The following is a 19,324-nucleotide window of genomic DNA, read 5'->3' on the forward strand; positions in this document are numbered from 1 at the left end:
TGGGTCAGGTCTTCAATCTTCTTAACCTATTTTTGTATTCGGGGTGCCTCATGTTGTAAAGCTCCTAACCAGCTTTGTACGTCTCTATTAATTTTGTAGTTGTCGGTACACACCAATTGTATTTACCAGCACTGTTTATAAAAACACTACAGATGACAGACGCTGCAGCAATGCTAGTGCTCCACGTGCTAACATGTCACATTGCAGTGAACAGAAGACAAGTGACTTCTTTGATCAAATATACAGCCAGGCCCTAGATTTGATCAAATATTTGATGACATTTGACAAAGTTCCCTGTTACACCATCAAATTTCTTTGTCCAATATCTTTGTCAAATGTCTTTGCCAAAGAAATTTGATAGTGTAATACCGGCCTTAAGAGGGTGTGCCAGCCAATCAGTGTCTGGAACAGTGATGTCATGCGATTCGACTATCTGGTGGTGTGTATGCATGGTGCCCCTCATTGGAGACACCAAATGATCGAAGGATGGCTTTACCCAGCGGCAATTTAAAAGTGCCATATCTTGCGTAGCTGAGAGTGGTGCATGGCACACTGGTATGGTAGTTGATGAAGATGCTGTCGATACTGCAGTAGTCACCAAAATTATCCCAAAATACATAGAAAAAATGTATGATTATAATTAGAGGGACAACCTAATATTAGAAGTGCATGCATACTCTATCATTTGGAAATTGTGAATTTAATTATAGAGTAGTTCAAAAAAATGTGCATTTTTCAGTTCACTAGGAATTAATTTCTTCTGAGAAGACTTTTTATTCAGTTACCATGTCAAACTACAGAATCCTCTCTTCCCTCTCTCTGCCTCCACCACTTTCTCCCTCTCCCTTAAGCTAGCCAGGTTATTAGAAATTGGCAAGGGTTGCTACTGTAAGTAGGACTATGTCTAGTAAAGCAATGTTAGATTTAGGCCTACTTTTGAATTGTAAACTGTCTTACTTAACAACTAACATACTTAGATAAAAAATCATAAAACAACAAGAAGTGCTGACAAGAATCATGTGTCAATGTTAAGTCACTGAAGTTTACTGTAGAATTTTTCTATATGGACATATGCATCCATTCCAAAAATTATTAAGGGAATTTCATCTTTGTCCAGAAAATAGTAATTGGAATCCATAGCTTTTAATTTTGAGGCAGCAGCTGTATAGTGCAATTTGTTAACGCCACCTCCCTTTACACTAACATCCCTAATGTTGGTGGCCTTACTGCTAGTGAATACTACCTTTCCCAAGTCCTGATGGATTCCAAACCAACCACCTCCTTCCTAGACGTCGTGTCCAACTATATCCTCACCCACAATTACTTCTCCTTTGAAGGCATTACCTACAAACAAATCTGCGGTACTGCTATGGGCACCTGTATGGCATCAATTATGCCAACCTATTCACAGGCCATCTAGAGGAATTCTTCCTAAACCTCCAGAATCTTAAACCCCTCATCTGGTTCAGATTCATTGATGACATGTTTGCGATCTGGATTGAGGGTGAGGATACCCTATTCACATACCTCGGAACCTCAACAGATTCTCCCCCATTTTTTTCACCTGGTCCTACTCAACCCAACAAGCCACCTTCCTAGATGTTGACCTCCACCTCAAAGTTGGCTACATCAGTACATCTGTCCATATCAGACTACTAAACACCAGCATTACCTCCACTTCGACAGCTGCCACCCGTTCCCTACCAAGAAGTCCCTTCCATACAGCCTGGCCACTTGTGGTTGTCACATCTGCAGTGATGAACGGTCTCTCTCGAAATATACCAAGGGTCTCACTGAGACTTCCACAGACCGTAATTATCCATCCAACCTTGTACAAAAACAAATCTCCTGTGCCCTATCTTTCCAGTCTCCCACCACTTCCAAAAGTCCCACTGTCTGGTCACAGAGGAACATTCTCCTCATAACTCAGTACCACCCAGGACTGGAGCAACTGAATTACATTCTCTGCCTGGGTTTCGGCTACCTCTCGACATACCCTGAAATGGGAAATGTCCTGCCCACTATCCTTCCCACTCGTCGCACATGGTATTCCACCGAATCTACACAATGTACTCGTCAATCCCTACACAACCCCTGCTCCCAATCCCTTACCTCATTACTCATACCCTGTAATAGACCTAGATGCAAGACCTGTGCCATACATCCTCCAACCATGAGCTACTCCAGTCTGGTCACAAACATCACCTACCCCATCAAGGGCAGGGCTACCTGTGAAACCAGTCACGTGATCTACAAGCTAATCTGCAACCACTGTGTTGCATTCTATGTGGGCAAGACAACCAAAAAGCTGTCTGTCTGCATGAATGGCCACCGACAAACTGTGGCCAAGGAACAAGTGGACCACCCTGCTGCTGAGCACGCTGCCAAACATGACATCCTTCATTTCAGTGACTGCTTCACAGCTTGTGTCATATTGATCCTTCCTGCCAATACCAGATTTTCTGAATTGTGCAGGTGGGAACTTTCCCTGCAATATATCCTATGTTCCCGTAACCCTCCTGGCCTCAACCATCGTTAGTCATTGTCGTCACCCATCCAGCCCCTTCCCTGTTCCCATTCCAGCACTACAACACCCTCATTCCACCATTGCACCCAGTCTTTTCACTTCTGTCCTTTTCTGCTGTCCCCCCCCCCCCCCCCCCCTCCGCTACCCATCCCCACCTCTCCCCCCCCACCCTTCGTCTAACCTTTCAACTGCACATAGCTGTCCTATCCTCTCTCCGCCTCATCCCTGCATGCTCCCCAGCAACACTTCACTGCCCCCATCCCCTACCCTACTATCCCTCCTCCTCCCCACCCCAGCCTCCTCCTTACCCCCACCCAGTCGCCACTCCCATAATCCAGTGGTGCTGCTGCCGCAGTGTGGCTTCAGTTGGAGACTACGTGTGTGTGTGTGTGTGTGTGTGTGTGTGTGTGTGTGTGTGTGTGTGTCGTCTATTTTTGATGAAGACCTTACTGGCCGAAAGCTTTATTTTTGACAGTCTTTTTTGTTGTGCCTCTCTGCAACTAAACAGCTCCATTATATGATGAATAGCAACTTTCCATTTCATACTATTGTTATTTTCCTTTTAGGTTCATAGAGAATGATGTAAAGGTAATCAACAGCTGCTCTAAAAATTAAATTTGCAACACTGAATAAATTTGTGTGTTTATACTAATACCTTATGACATAATACCATGTGTTTAAATCTAGAGCATAAGGTTGCAATTTCTTACATAGAGCTTCCAGAGAGTGTTATGTGGAAGTGTTTTGAGATGGTGTTGTAATTCTTGTTCTCCAAATTACTTAGGTGTTCTTCTTTTTCTTTCAGCATGGGAAGCAATATACCAACAGAAATTGTCTGCTCTGGATGCTGTCGAAATGGGCTGCACAGTGTGTGAGGAAGAACAGTGTGATGGAACTGTTGGTTTTGGTGGAAGTCCAGATGAGAATGGGGAAACCACATTAGATGCCATGTTAATGGATGGGTAAGTTGAATTTGATAGAGTATCAAGTGTTTCATCTATTCTTAAAAAAGAATCATCTACATCTGTATGGATACTCCGCAATTCTCTATTATTCCAATCTCGTATAGCGTGCGGAAAAAATGAACACCTATTTCTTTCTGTGTGAACTCTGATTTCCCTTATTTTATTATGGTGATCATTTCTCCCTATATAGGTTGGCATCAACAAAATATTTTCATGTTCAGAGGAGAAAGTTGGTGACTGCAATTTCATGAGAAGATTCTGCCGCAGTGAAAAATGCTTTTGTTTTAATGATGTCCACCCGAAATCCTGTATCATTTCAGGACAAATATAGTGAAAGCAGTCTTTTTAGGATGTCTGTTGCACTTTCTAAGTGTCCTGCCAATAAAACACAGTCTTTGGTTAGCCTTCCCCACAACATATACTGTGTGTTCTTTCCAATTTAAGTTGTTCGTAATTGTAATTCCTAGGTATTTGGTTGAATTTATGGCTTTTAGATTTGACTGATTTATTTTGTAATTGAAGCTTAATTGATTCCTTTTAGCACTCATGTGGATGACCTCACACTTTTTGCTATTTAGGGTCAGTTGCCAATTTTCACACCATACAGATACCTTTTCTAAACCATTTTGCAATTTGTTTTGATCTTCTAATGACTTTACTAGTTGATAAACAACAGCATCATCTGCAAACAACCTAAGGCAGCTGCTCAGGTTGTCTCCAAAATAGTTTATAGAAATAAGGAACAGCAAAGTGCCTATAATACTACCTTGGGGAATACCAGAAATCACTTCTGTTTTATTCGATGACTTTCTGTCAGTTACTACAAACTGTGACCTCTCACATAACTGATGATATTCCATAAGCACACAATTTCACTACAAGCCTCTTGTGTGCTACAGTGTCAAAAACCTTCGGAAATCCAGAAATACAGGATCAATTTGAAATCCCGTGTCAATAGCACTCAACACTTTGTCCGAGTAAAGAGCTAGTTGTATTTCACAAGAACAATGTTTTCTAATTCCATGTTGTCTGTGTGTCAATAGATTGTGTTTCACAAGAACGATGTTTTCTAATTCCATATTGACTGTGTGTCAATAGACCGTTTTCTTCAAGGTAATTCATAATGTCTGAACACAATATATGTTCCAAAATTCTGCTGCATATCAACATTAATGATATGGGCCTGTAATTTAGTGGATTATTCCTACTACGTTTCTTGAATATTTGTGCGACCTGTGCAACTTTCCAGTCTTTGGGTAAGGATCTTTCATTGAGTGAACAGTTGTACATGATTGTTAAGTACAGAGCTATTGTATGAGCACACTGTGAAAGTAATCTAACTTGTATACAATCTGGACCAGAAGACTTGCTTTTTTAAAGTGATTTAAGTTGCTTCACTGCTCCAAGGATATCTGCTTCTACATTAATCATATTGGTAGCTGTTCTTGATTTTAATTCTGTAACATTTATGTCATTGCCTTTGGTGAAGGAATCTTGGAAGTCTATATTTGGTAACTCTGCTTTGGAGCACTATCTTTGATAGTATCTCCATTGCTATCATGCAGAGAAGGCATTGATTGTGTCTAGCCACTGTCTTGCTGCTGGTGAACTTCATATATGGCCAAAATCTCTTTGGATTTTCTGCCAGGTTTCGAGACAAAGTTTGATTGTAGAAACTATCATAAGCATCTCGCATTCATTTTCTGGGTATGGGCTTGGCGACCCTGGGTTCGTGGGGACTGGTTAGTGCTTCCAGTCCCCCTTCACCGTAAGCTCTGAGCATGCTTCAGCAACCACTGTGCGGTGCGGTGGTGGAACGTTGTGTGTCTCAGGGAACAGGGATCTTGGTTTGACCACCTGGATTGCAAGGATGGAATAAACCTCTATAAAAAAATCCCTCAATCTCAAGGTGTGCTGCACGCTGATGAGATGCATAGCTGTTGAGGTGGAACAGTCATTAGCAGGTGACCTCTGGGGAACCTGTCATACCTCAGTTGTATAAGGCTTGCTCAGGCACTCGGGGCTCTGTCTAAGTGGACCCTTATTTCCCTAGCTGCTCGTGAGACTGAAATGGATCCTTCGAAACCCTCCTTTCCTCTTCCCTGTGGAATGGGTGGGCCACTGGAAGGTACTAACACCTCAAATAATAAGAGGGCTTGGGTAGCCAGCCCTCCATACGCGAGAGTAAGGCAGCACACAGCAGTAAAGAGTAACAGAGCACAGGAAAGTAATCAGAATGTGTTTTTGTTACTAAAAAGGAAAGAAGGTAGTTTCGAGAGGGCCTCGCCTTTTTATATCCAGAAGGGCTTAGAAGGAATTTCTGGGACTTTAAATTCTCTAAACCGGTTGCGAAATGGGATGATGTTGGTTGAAATATCCAGTTCCCAACAAGCTGTTAACCTACAGAGTGCCAAGTGCCTGGGTGAATATGCCATTGATACAGAGCTCCACAGCACTTTGAACTTCAGCAAAGGTGTTGTATCATGTAGGGACCTCATCGATCTATCACTTGAAGTACTGAAGAGTGAATGGGCTCTGGAGGAATTGTGGATGTTCAGGATGTTATGAAAAGGGTAGATGGAAATCTGGTGAAATCTGACTCCTTCATTCTTACCTTCAACATCCCCAAACTCACAGAGGATCTCAAGGCAGGCATTCTTCGCCTAAATGTATGGCCGTATGTCCCAAACCCAATGCGCTGTTTCAAATGCTAGCGTTTTGGGCATACAACCCTCGGGGTGTGAAGGAGAAGCAACATGTGGAAACTGTGGTAAGGCCGCTCGTGAAGGAGTTGGTTGCTCGTCTCCAGCTAAATGTATCAATTGCTCTGGAAAACTCTCAGTTTGGAGTAGGGCCTGCAGAATCTTTCTAGAGGAAAGCAAAGTACAGGAAATAAAAACAACTAAGTGTTGTTTGGTGAGGCCAAAAATATTTGCAAGTCCATGCAGCCTCCCACGTTTGCTACATCTTTTGCATCCATTCTTCAGAATCCTACTCTGAAATCTGATGCCTCTACGCAAGTGGGGGTGGCGAGTGTTGGCACAAACACCTGCACATGTCAGTGCATCCGCAAGGCAGCAAGTGTTCCAATGCCTGTAACCTGTAGCCCCCCTCCCCACCACCCATTACAACAGCAGACAAAGATACAGTGGCCAACTTGAGCGAGCCCCAGGCATCACCTGAGCCTGTTTAGAAGCCCAGCAAGGCCATTACCACTCCTCTTCCGGCTCAAGCAAAGCCCCTAAAACTGTGAAAAGCTACTGTAAAGCAGCAAAAGCAGGTAAAATCAAGTGGTAAACCATCCAACCATGTCAATCTGATTCTACATGATGTTTCAACTGACTCTTCCTCAGAGCTGATGGAGTATGAGGGATGTGTGGGGAAATCATCTCGACCCACGACAGCTTCTCCACCTGCTCCAATCTCCCCACCCTGGTGAAGAGACAGGACGAAGGTGCTACGCCCGCGATAGATGGTTCCCATGCTTCAATGGAATTTGCAGGGCTTCAGGGCACATGTGGAGCAACTTCGTCTACTATCTCAGGGTAGACCACTGTGTCTGTGGCTGTGTCTCCAGGAGACTCTTTTTCCATCAATCACATACCTCTGAGCTTTGGAGCTATGTCCACCACAAGGAAGACGGCAGAGTGGAGAGAGAGCTAGAGGAGGAGTCGGTATTTTCATCAACACAGACTACTACTCCTCCCTCTCCCCTTTACAACGAATTTACTAGCAGTTGCCATATCATTGCACTTGGATCTTCCATTGACAATATGTTGCCTTTACTTGCCACCACATGATACGCTCGATGTGGAGGCTCTCAATGACCTACTTACACAGCTGTCCCACCCTTTCATCCTCTGTGGTGATTTTAATGCACACAATGTACTCTGGGGCTCTGGAACTACCTGCCCTGGGGGAGAACAGTTGAGAGGCTTCTCATGTCATTGTCTGCATATCTGCTAAATATGGGACAGAGCACTCACTTTTGCATTGCAACTGGGTCATTCTCTGCCATCAGTCTCTCGCTTTGCTCTCCAGCCCTTGCTCGCATGGCCCAATGGGAAGTGGTCGCTGATTTGCATGGCAGTGATCACTTCCCCATCTGGATCCACTTGCCAGATGGGTTGAACCTGACAGGAAGCCGCCGCGATGGGTGCTCCATAGTGCAGATTGGATACTTTATGGGAAGGTAGCCCAGTTTTAAGATTGTGCCGATGTTGAGGAATGGGTGGATCATATTACCAAAATGATCCACCATGCTGCTGCAGCACCCTTTCCACAGTCCATGGGACAACAGAATAGGCACCTTGTTCCTTGGTGGTGTGACAAATGCCACTCTGCAATCAGGACTAGGCATGCGGCTCTGCATAGTTTCAAGTGTCTGCCAACTGCGGAAAATCTTGCAGGCTTTTCGGTGGTGAGGGCAAAGTGTTGCCGGATTATTCAAGAGAGCAAGAAGAGGTTGTGACAACAGTTCTTGAACACCACTACTCATTCCACAAAGAGTTTTGTTGTATGGGAGACCATCAGGCAAATTTCTGGGAGAGGTGCGAGGTGCCCCATGGCTGCTGTAATGGGGAGTGGAACTCTCCAAACGAATCCGCGAGACATTGCCCAGACGATGGCAGCCTATTTTTCCACAGTTATTGCAACCCCCAGTCAGGATCCAGCTTTCCAGCACCATATGACAGTTGATGGGAGGGGGCAGTTTGGATTTCCAGTTTGCCTCTGATGAAGATTACAACTGCCCATTCTCCATGTGGGAGCTGGATTCTGCATTGTCTGCGGCTCGTGACACATCCCATGGTCACGATGGAATCCATTATAGTATGCTGCGGCACGTCACCAACCGAAACAAAGGTACACTCCTTGCACGTTTGAATGCTGTTTGGGCATCAGGTCACTATCCCGACTCATGGCATGAGGCCATTTTGATTCCTCTTTTAAAACCTGGGAAGGACCATATGCGCCTGAGTAGTTATCGCAGTGTTCCCCTCATTAGCTGCCTGGGAAAGTCCTTGGAGCAGATGGTCAACCACTACCTGGTGTGGATGTCAGAATCCAGGCAACTCCTTAGTCACTTTCAGTGTGGGTTCAGGAGGTATCGCTCCACCTTTGATAACCTGGCCCTCCTGGAGGTGGCTATAAAACAGCCTTTCCTGCACCAGCATCACCTTTCAAGTATATTTTTTGACATTGAGAAGGCCTACAATACTACTTGAAGGCATCTTATCCTCGAGCAGCTTCATGACTGGGGTTTTCATGGTTGTCTTCCCATTTTTATTCCGTCCTTTCTCTTGCCACAGCATTTTTGATACCGAGTCAGTGATGTCCTGTCTGATTCCTTTGAGCAAGAGAACAGTGCCCTTCAAGGCAGTGTTTTAAGTGTGGCTGTCTTTGCTATAGCTGTTAATGGTATTACATCAGCAGTGCAAAGTCCTGTCCAGTGTTCTTTGTTTGTGGATGACTTCTGTGTGTTTTTCTCCTCTTCCAGCCTTGCCATGACAACATGTCAGTTGCAGCTCACACTCTGACATTTGGATGAATGGGCGCAGAAGGATGGTTTTTAGTTTCCAACTGAGACGTCTGTGTGTATTCTTTTTAACTGTTCTCATTCCATTTTAAACTTTCGCAAGTTGAGGATGAGGGATGCTGTTCTTAATTTTACAGACATAGTAGGGTTTCTGGGCCTTATATTTGACAGCAAACTTACATGGTTGCCGCATCTTAAGGACCTGAAGAAATGGTCTAAGGTTGAAAGTATTTTAAAATAATCTTAGTCACACTACATGGGGAGCAGACAGGACTTGTCTGCTCCAGTTGTATAGCACATTTGTGTGATCTCTGCTCGATTATGGGTGCACGGTGTATGGATCTGTGAGATGATCTTATTTGGAAATGTTGGACACGGTGTATCATGAAGGCATTTGATTGGCCATTGGGACATTCAGAACAAGCCCCATACCAAGCCTCTGTGCAGAGGCTGGTGAACTGCCACTTCACATCAGGCAACGGCTTCTTACGGTGCACCAGATATATAAAACACTGTCCACATAACACACACCTGCATACCACACCGTTGCTCGGTTTCCACTGGCACGGCTTTTTCATACCTGGCAAATGCAGTGAGGCCCTATGGGATTCATGCACAGGATTGCCTTTTAGAGATGGACATGGCCGGTCTTTATGTTTTACGTCGAGGTTGGAGCAGATTTTCACCCTGGCTCCTCCAGAGACCCAGAATTATTTTAGAGTTGACTAATTTTAAGAAGGATAGTACACTAGATTTTACATACCAATCTCGGTTTTTTAACGTTTTAGATATGAATCACAGTTTCACTGTTGTTTACACTGATGGCTCCAAACAAGGGAATTCCCTTAGCTGCTCTGTGGTGTTCCCAGACTGTCACACCAGGATTTGCCTTCCTGCCTAGTATATAGTTATTGCAGTGGAGCTCCACGCAATCCTGAAGTCACTGGAGCAGATGTGTCATCTTCTGGGCAAATGTTTTCTCATCTGCTCCAATTCCCTTAGTGCCTTACAATCACTGCAGTAGCTGTACTCAGCTGAGGAGCTGGTCAGGCTCATATTTGACCAACTGTAGTTGCTCCACCTGCAGGGCAAGCAGGTGTCATTCTGCTGGGTGTCCAGTCATGTAGGGATATGGAGCAATGAACAAGCCGATCGGGCTGCCAAGGAGGCGTGCATAGGACAGGGCATGGCACAGTGTCGTATTCCCTTGCAGTTTGTCATTTCTATCCTACGCAGGAAGTGCATGCAGTTGTGGGAGGAGGAATGGCTGGCAGTCACGGCCAATAAGCTGCAGTTGGTGAAGTCAACAATCCAGCCATGGCGTTCCTCTTGCTTGTTGCTCAGGCGAGATGAAGTCACGCTCACTTGTCTTAGACTTGGGCACTGTCCTCTCACACATAGCTTTCTATAACGGCTGGAGGATCCCCTCTTTTATGACGCTTGTGGTGTGCACATATCTATTAGCCACATTTTAACAGAGTACATTTTATACTGTAATGCAATGGCAGCAGCAAAACATGGTGGGGATCTGCCCTCTATTTTAACTGATGATGAGACGAGTGTAATTAGGGTTTTAAAGTTTTGTGATGTGTCTGGTCTCTAGCCTAAACTTTTAGACTGGAGGTTTTAGTGTGTTGCAGAGTGACTTGACACTTGTCTCAATCTGTTTTTCCACGGGCACTAAAGACCTTGCTGTCAGGCACCCTTACCACCATCTCCTACCTACCTACCTCCAAAACATTGTATAAATTGCTTGCCTTTAAAGTTCACTCGTTTACACAGAGTTTGGTTTTCAATGAAAATTCATCCAAGTATTGAGTTATAACAATATATAACATGATAGCTTATGCCTCTGGCTGACATTCCATCCATCACTTATACTACAAACATAAATTTCTTATTTTTGATAGTATCATAAATTTTTCATTAACTGGTTTCTGTTACTACAGTTTGTTTGTTAGTTTTAACTTATCTTGATTCACAACACACACACAAATTAATTACATAACACATTATTATGGTACAATACTTGCATATGATACATTTATACTTAATTTTATAGATATGCTTTTATCACTTATGGGAGCTCATTACTTCTGTGGTAGAAGAAGGAGAAAAACACTCAAAATAGGACTAAAACGTTATGCATTGATGGCCTAACTATGCTTGGCACAGCCTCCTTTGTTTGGTAGGGAAGAAAGGAAATACTCATCTACTGGTTCAAGGTTTTATGAGGAAATGCTACTCATACAATCGTGGACTAGTTGCCAAGGACCCCTTATTTCATGGAAATGATGTGTGCTGACTAATCATTCATGTAGTGTCATGTTTCTTCATGCGCTAATGCTGTTTTTCAATTCATGTGTAGCTTAGTGTTAATTATGAAGGAGTTTCAACCATTGTAGACTTATCTTTCTTGAATACATGGAAATGTCATTATTTATGCTTTCATGTGACATGATAAAAATTGATTGGTTTTTGTAAAATCACATGCTTAAATGTTTATGTGTACTTAACAGCGAATAGGTACTGGTAAATGTTATGGAGCTATACTATGACAAATTTTCATTTTTCATTTGCCTTATGACCTTTGTATAAATATCCTTACAACTAAATTGTTTACTCGCGGCACAGCCCATTTCTTCATCTAGTATCTGCTACTCTTGACGTAATTCTTTTCTTCTGTGCCGTGATGATGCACTGATTGCTGAAATAAAAAAACTTAAAACTAACTTAAAAACAATTGCATCATGTAGCTTAGTTGTCACTGATACATTTGGTCATTACATTCATCTGCAGATATTCCTGTACTTTGTTTAAATTCATAGACATTTGTTTATTCTGTTACCCTTTATGATCATTTACCCTGCGAAGAAAAATATTTGACATTTCCTACAGTATTTTATCGTTTCTTCTTAGCTTACATGTCTCGCATATTTATTCATTTTGCTTCCTGTTACTTGTAAATATGTTTTATATAGCTTAGTAGCTGCGAGGGGTAGCCGCGCGGTCTGAGGCGACTTGTCATGGTCCGTGTGGCTCCTCCCTTCGGAGGTTCGCGTCTTCCCTCGGGCTTTTGTGTGTGTGTGTGTGTTTGTAGTTAGGTACTTGTACATATCACATTCCTGTTGGGTTGCGTTTTCTGCCAGTCTGTCATGCATACACGCAGATCAGTGCCTCCTCTCCTACTACTGATGTCAGCATGTATTGTTGAGCACGCACAGTGTAGCCATAAGCTAATTCTGCTTATACTTCACTTTGTGTGAAGTGGTGTGTTACTTCTCATTCCTGTTGATTTTACGCTTATGTGTACAAATCAAAAAAATTACTTATACTTAAATGCATTACTTTATCCTAAAATACACTCCAGGAAAAAAAATTACACTTGGCGTTATGTACATTATGTACAATTATCTTGTGATAGAAAGGAAAATGCTACCTTGCTTCATCATTCTATAAAAGCTTTTATATCTTTGTGAAGGTGGAGACCCTTGTCTCTCCCTGTTTTCTCATAGACAGATCTGTACATTCCAGGGTAATGTATTTTAGAAACTATATGTGGTCCTGAATAGAGTAATTGCCACTTGTTATTAAGTTTACCAATTTTTCTCGAGTTAGGTTGCGTCCATAAGAGGACTCAAAAAATTGTGTAACACATTTCAGTTTCTTATAAATTTTCTTTCTATACTTGGCCCTGTTTTCGAGTGTAATCATAGCTTGTTTGATTTTGTCTCATAGAGTCATTTCTGTTGTGGGTACCTTTGGTATGGGTGACTCCCACTCATTTGTTTGTTTTGTCCGGAACATCAGTTTGTTAGGTGTGAAACCTGTTGAAAAATGTGGAAGGTTATTGACAACTTACATGAAAGGAGTTACGTATTCTACCCATCTGGTGTGTTTGTGAGGGGTGTGTGTCCTAATAGGCTGGTTAAATTCTTTGAAGACTCATTCTACTGGGCTTACTTCCAAGTGAAAAAAGCTTACTAATACATGTTTTATGCCCTGTGAGGTCATTAATTGTTTCCACTTGTGCCCAACGAAATATGAAGCATTATCAGTTAGTAGTACCAATTCTTCTCAAATAGTCTTCCTCAATTCTTTTTCTGATATTTTTGGCTGTTGCATTTTTAATGGCATACATTTTGATATGTTTAGAGAAAATATTGTATAGTGCCACTACGTATCTTACACCTCCTTTACTTCTTGGATATGGACCAGCTGTCTCCAGGGATACTACAAATGGTTCAAATGGCTCTGAGCACTATGGGACTCAACTGCTGAGGTCATTAGTCCCCTAGAACTTAGAACTAGTTAAACCTAACGAACCTAAGGACATCACAAACATCCATGCCCGAGGCAGGATTTGAACCTGCGACCGTAGCGGTCTTGTGGTTCCAGACTGCAGCGCCTTTAACCGCACGGCCACTTCGGCCGGCAGGGATACTACATCTAAAGGGTTTTTTGTGAGTATTGGGTGTAGCTCAGTATATTTTGACACATTGGACTGTTTTGATTTTTGACTTATTGCACATTTTCTTAATACAAGTAGGACTCGCCTTCTCAAATTTGGCAAATAACAAAGTGATGCAATTTTTTCAGTACATTTGCCTACTCCATAATGCCCCCATACTTCGTGTGTGTGTGTGTGTGTGTGTGTGTGTGTGTGTGTGTGTGTGTTTCCTATTTGGGGGGGGGGGGGCAACTCCCTTGTACTCCTGATACCATTTACTTACCTTTGCATCTTCATCTTTCTGAAGGTTTTGCATGGCTTTACTTCATCTGCAATCTTGCTGTTATATAATTTTCATTTGCTTAGAAAACATGGTAATCTGACTGTTGTGTTGTACCTTGCATTAATAATGATTTAATTTCTGCATCTTGCGCTGTTAATTTACTAAATACATCTAAACCTTGTGGTAACCTAAACAAAGCACCTGCAGTAACATTTTGACTTTCTTTAATATAAATGATCTCAAAACTGAATTCTTGTAAATTTAGACACCACCTAGCTAATCTATGGTGCAATAGCTTACACATTAAAAGAAATGATAGGGACTGATGGTCACAGTAAACTTTGGTATCCTTACACCACGAAAAAATCCAATCTTTTTAAATGCCCATATTACAGCTAAACTTTCCAAATCTGACACAAAGTAAGATCTTTCTGATTCTGATAATGTTCGACTAACAAAACTGATGACCTTGGGTACTTCTTTACCTTCTTCTTCTCGCATCTGGAACAAGCATGTCCCTAGCCCCTGAGATGAGGCATCTGTGCATAGACAAAAATCCTTGGACATGTCCAGTTGGATAAGAATGTTTTCATTGAGTAATGTCTGCTTAACGTTATTAAAGTCCTCCTGACACTTATCATCCCATAACAAAGGCCTATAGCAAGTTCAGTAATGCAACACTCTTCATCAATTGCTGTGGTATGAATTTACGAAAAAAGGATGCTAGTCCTAAATAAGCTTTTAGTTGTTTTTTATTCCTTGCAGCTGGACAATTGCATATGGCATCAAGTTTTTTTTCAGATCAGGTAATACACCTTGTTCTGACCCATGTCCTAAAAGTTTGACTTGTCCCTTACCAAAACTATACTTTTTTAAATTTGCTGTTACTCCATATTCTGAAAATCATTGAAGTGCTTATTCAATCAGCCTGATATGTTCTAACCAAGTGGATATGGCTATTAACATGTCATCTACATAAACAGTGACTTTGCTAAGTAATTCTGGTCCTAAGACATTGTCCAGTGCAGGTATAAGCACGCCTGCGCTAATGTTCAGTCCAAAAGGTAGAATACGGAATTCGTAACTTCTGCCACCACAAACAAATGCTGTACATTTTTGAGTTTCATCGTGGAGCTTTAATTGCCAGTAGGACCTATTAAGGTCAAGTATACTGAAGCATTTGGTATTGTGAAACTTTAAAAGCTGTTCGTCCGAGTTGTCTGGTCTTGTGCGTACTGGTACGAAAATCCTATTGATACTTCTAGCATCAAGAACTAATCTTACAGATCTGTCTGGTTTACTTACTGGTAACATAGGACTACAGTAGGATGAAAATGAAGGTTGTATAATTCCCCGTTAAATCATACGATTGATCTATTCGCTTACTACTTCTTGTTTTGCCCATGGAATAGGATATGACATTACACAAAATGTTTTATGTGGATAAACTTCAAATTTATATTCATAGTCATTGATTACTCCTGGCTCTTTACTGAAAACATTTGCAAACTTAAATAACAAGTCAGAAAGTTCTTGTCATTGCGTATCAATTAGTATCTGTGATTCACTTAATTTCTGCTCTGCAATTTCATAACTAACATCAGTGTTTCCTCAATCTGTGTTTTGTATGTTCTAAATGTGTCCATGCCAATAAGACAACTAACTATAAGTTTGTCAATTATAAGAAAATTGCACTTCCCCATAAAATGTTCAATTTTTAATGGAATAGGTGCCTGATGTTTTACGAATTTAGTCTTACTGCCTGTAGCAGTTTACACTTTGCAATTTAGGATAGAGAATGTTAGAAATTTGCCCCACTTCACCAATTTGCATTTGACATTAGGCTGGTAGTTGAACCTGTATCTAAAATTTACTGTGTGTTAGTGTTAAATATTTTCACCTTAAAGATTGCTTGTACTTGTTCTTCCTGGATATTATTCATTGTATGTAACTTGTGCTAATACAGATCATCCTTGAGGTCACCTTGCTTGTCAGATTTTATGAAACATGTTTGTAGTTTTGCTTTTCCCCCACTCCCAGAGAGGTCAATAGCCTGGGGCTTAACTACGACCGTTTGGGGTTTTCCGACGGCGTAGTGTGACTTAATTCATTACTTGGAGTAATTTCAGTTAGTTGCATGGTGTGGGTATTTCGCCAATTTGTGTCATTGGCTGCTCGCGACATTCCTTTGTGAGTGCTCATGTTGTTATTAGTAAAAGCTGCTGTGCCATTATTTTGCTGCCCAAAGATTGGTTGCGGTACAGCGTTACCATGTCGGCCACTGCTGCGGGTGACTGTTTCTGTTTATGTTTGGCATATGGCCTTGTAATGCTGGACTGTAATTCACTCGTGCATTGAAATTACTCTTGTTGATTTGAAAATTTCTTTTAATTCGTTTGTTTTTTCTCTACCATACTCTTTACCTCTGGGTATGTAACCTTGGTGTAGTGTGTACCATCCTTGCTGTGTGTTTAGATCACATTTCACTGACTGGTTTACATAACTATGTTGTTGTTGTTGTTGTGCCTGATTATGTCTTTCACCATGTACCTGTACTAGTGTCTTGGAGAAGCTGAATAAACTGAACTGGCAGACACTTGAAGATAGATGAAAACTGTCCCAAGAAAGCCTGCATACAAAGTTTTAAGAACCAGCTTTAAGTGATGAATTTAGGAATATGCTGCAATCTGCAATATACTGTTCCAGTAGTATCATGAGGACAAGATTAGACCAGCTACAGTACACACAGAGGAATTTAAGCTATAGTTCTTCCTGTACCCCATACATGAATGGAAGGGGAAGAAGCTCTAATAACTAGTACATTGCAAAGTACTCTCTGCCTTGCACTTCCCATTGGTTCACAGAATATGGATATTTTTTATGACTCTTTTTTTTGGTGGCAACAGTTATTTATTACATGTGCATGATTTCACTGCAACATGAAACAAAAATCTATAAACTGATAATTACTAAGGCTTAAATCAGCCAGCTAGATAGTCTCATGTAATCGGTAGCCTCGAAATAGTCTATTTATTTAAATTTTCTTTGCGTGGAGCCATCGTAATGATGGCTTTTGCAAACATCAGACTTAATATTGTGGTTATATTTACACTTATAAAATACACTATATTCTGTAGCTGTTGCTTCTTATGTCTATTTTTTACATTTATCACATTACAACTGATATGCTAATGCCTCATGTTACAATCACTATCTTAAAATTTGTTGAAAGAATATAAACTTTTTCTATTAGAAAAGATTTTAATTTAGTTTTAAATACATTTCCCGAGTACATTCTTAGTGTTTGGTAGCTTGTTATACCAAATCAAACCACTGATATATGGACTTCTATCTGTCATTTTTAACATTGTTCTGTTAAGGAAATAGTTGCACTTTGTTCTAGTGTTGTGATCATATACATCACTGCCCTTGATAAGTTCTGTTGGTTGACGTATAAAAAATACAACTTGAACATGTACAGAGAATATATTGTCAGATATTTGTGCTGCACAAACACTTCACGACATGAATCTCTATGTCCCATTCCATGTATATGTCTAATTGCTCTTTTTTGTAGTAGTAGTAGTAGTAGTAGTAGTAGTAGTAGTATTCTTTTTAAATGTACATCAGCTGCACAGCCCCATAGTTAAATTCTGTAATTGAAAAAGGGGTAAAGTGTTCCATAAGATACTAATTTCAGTGCTTGGCTAGGAACTATCTTTGTGAGCTGGCTGAGGAGATATATGGCACTACTGACTTTTCCACATACGAAATTGATGTGGTATGTACACTGCAAATTTTCCTTAACATACACACCCAGTAATTTACAGTTACCATTTTCTGTTGCAGAGATATTACACACACTATTCATACTGTTGTGGTGAGAATTGCGTTTTAAATATCAGTAGTTGAGGTTTGGTGACATTCACCTTGAGTGAGTCCCTGATCATAGAAGTATTTTGTTACTTCTATTGCACCACTAGTAGCAAGAGATTCTAGCTCATTAGATTCACTCCCATAGAATAAGAGTGACGTGTCATCTGCATAGCTTACAGTATGAGAGTTAATGGGTTGTGCAATGTCGTTAATATAAATTAAGGAATAGAAAGGGTCCAAGGATTGAGCCCTGTGGTACACCTTGTAATACAGGTTCACTGGTGGACTGGGAGTTCATGATCTTATGATCTAGTTTGTATGACAATTTAGTGTTTTGCTTACGATTCAGCTGGTATGTGGTTACTATAAGATTTTAGCTTTTTAAGAAGTACCCTGTGGTTTACCGTATCAAATGTTCTTGTCGGGTCCAAAAATGTACCTGCAGTCTGCACCTTCTGGTCCAACAGACAGTAAACTTTGTGGCTGAACTGTGTAACTGCTGTGGTCGTACTTAGCTCTTTTCTGAAGCCATGCTGTGAATCTACAAGCAGTTTATGTTTTGCGAAAAAGGCACTTAGCTGAGAAAGGATAATGCTTTCAAATATCTTACTAAAAGTGGGAATTAATGATATTGGTCTATAGTTGGAGAGATCTTCCGTACTTTGCTTTTTACACACTGGTTTCACTACACTCATTTTTAGAACCGTTGGATACATGTTTTCCCTAATGCTGCAGTTAATCAGGTGAGTAAGAGGTTTAGAGATTTATCTCATTCACTTCCACAAATTCAAATTTGGTACACTGGGTGAGATGGTATTGGGTCTCTATGTGTGAATCTATAATATGGGTTGATTGTTCACCAGAAATGTAGTAGTTATTAAAAATATTACATATAATATCTGTTTTTTTAATAATATTACCATCATGTCTTGTGATGAGTGGTTCCATGTTCATCTTGTTGGGACCTTTTTGGTATTCGTCAATCAGCTTCCAAGATGCTTTGCTTATGTTGTCAGACTGTTCTATTGTTTTGCTGTTAATCTGCTTCCTTAGGTTAACAATTTCAGTTTTAAAAGTTTGCTTGGCCCTATTGTATTTTTCCTTGAAAACCTGCATAGTAGTAGCTTTATAAAGCTGGTTTAGATCATGTACTTGCTGCCTGAGCCTAATCAGATTTGTTGAGAGTTTTAGTCTAGGATTACTTCCATTTTGACAGTGTTTAACTACCTTCTGGATTTCTCTGACTGGACAACTATATTCATAATGATGCAGTAGGGTTGACTAGAATTCATTCCATTTCTCATCAGACTCTTGTACCTGGTACACAGAATCCCATTTCTCATTCGCTAGTTTGTCTTTAAGGGCATTAATATTTGAGGGAGTCAGCATTCGTTTCTGTAGCACAATTTTTGTTATTTTAGGCACAACTGAATTTATGTATTCTATTACCTGACAGAAGTGGTCAGAATAAAGAAAATCTAAGTTACTGTAATTTACCTTATCTATAACATCTTTGTTGATTATAGCATAATCTATTCTAGTGGAACATGTGTCCATTACTCTGGTGTCAGAGTTCTCTATATTTACAAGATTGTATGAGGTCAGTACATCACTGAGTTTCAAGTTTACTATACTATTTGAGTTTGCATCTATATTAAAGTCACCTAATATAGTAAGGTCATTAGAA

The 19,324-nt window shown here is 40.8% G+C and overlaps 1 protein-coding gene across 1 annotated transcript in view; it reads left to right on the forward strand.

Annotated features, from left to right (window-relative positions):
• Positions 1–19,324, forward strand: part of LOC124621903 (N(4)-(Beta-N-acetylglucosaminyl)-L-asparaginase-like) — a 144,478-nt gene that overhangs the window by 57,579 nt on the left and 67,575 nt on the right. Inside the window, exon 2 of the mRNA XM_047147397.1 lies at positions 3,333–3,489. Within this exon, the coding sequence (XP_047003353.1) occupies positions 3,333–3,489 (157 nt within the window). The remainder of the gene's footprint in view (positions 1–3,332; positions 3,490–19,324) is intronic.

This window comes from Schistocerca americana, chromosome 7 (genome assembly GCF_021461395.2).
Source record: "Schistocerca americana isolate TAMUIC-IGC-003095 chromosome 7, iqSchAmer2.1, whole genome shotgun sequence".
Taxonomy (NCBI): Eukaryota; Metazoa; Arthropoda; class Insecta; order Orthoptera; family Acrididae; genus Schistocerca; species Schistocerca americana.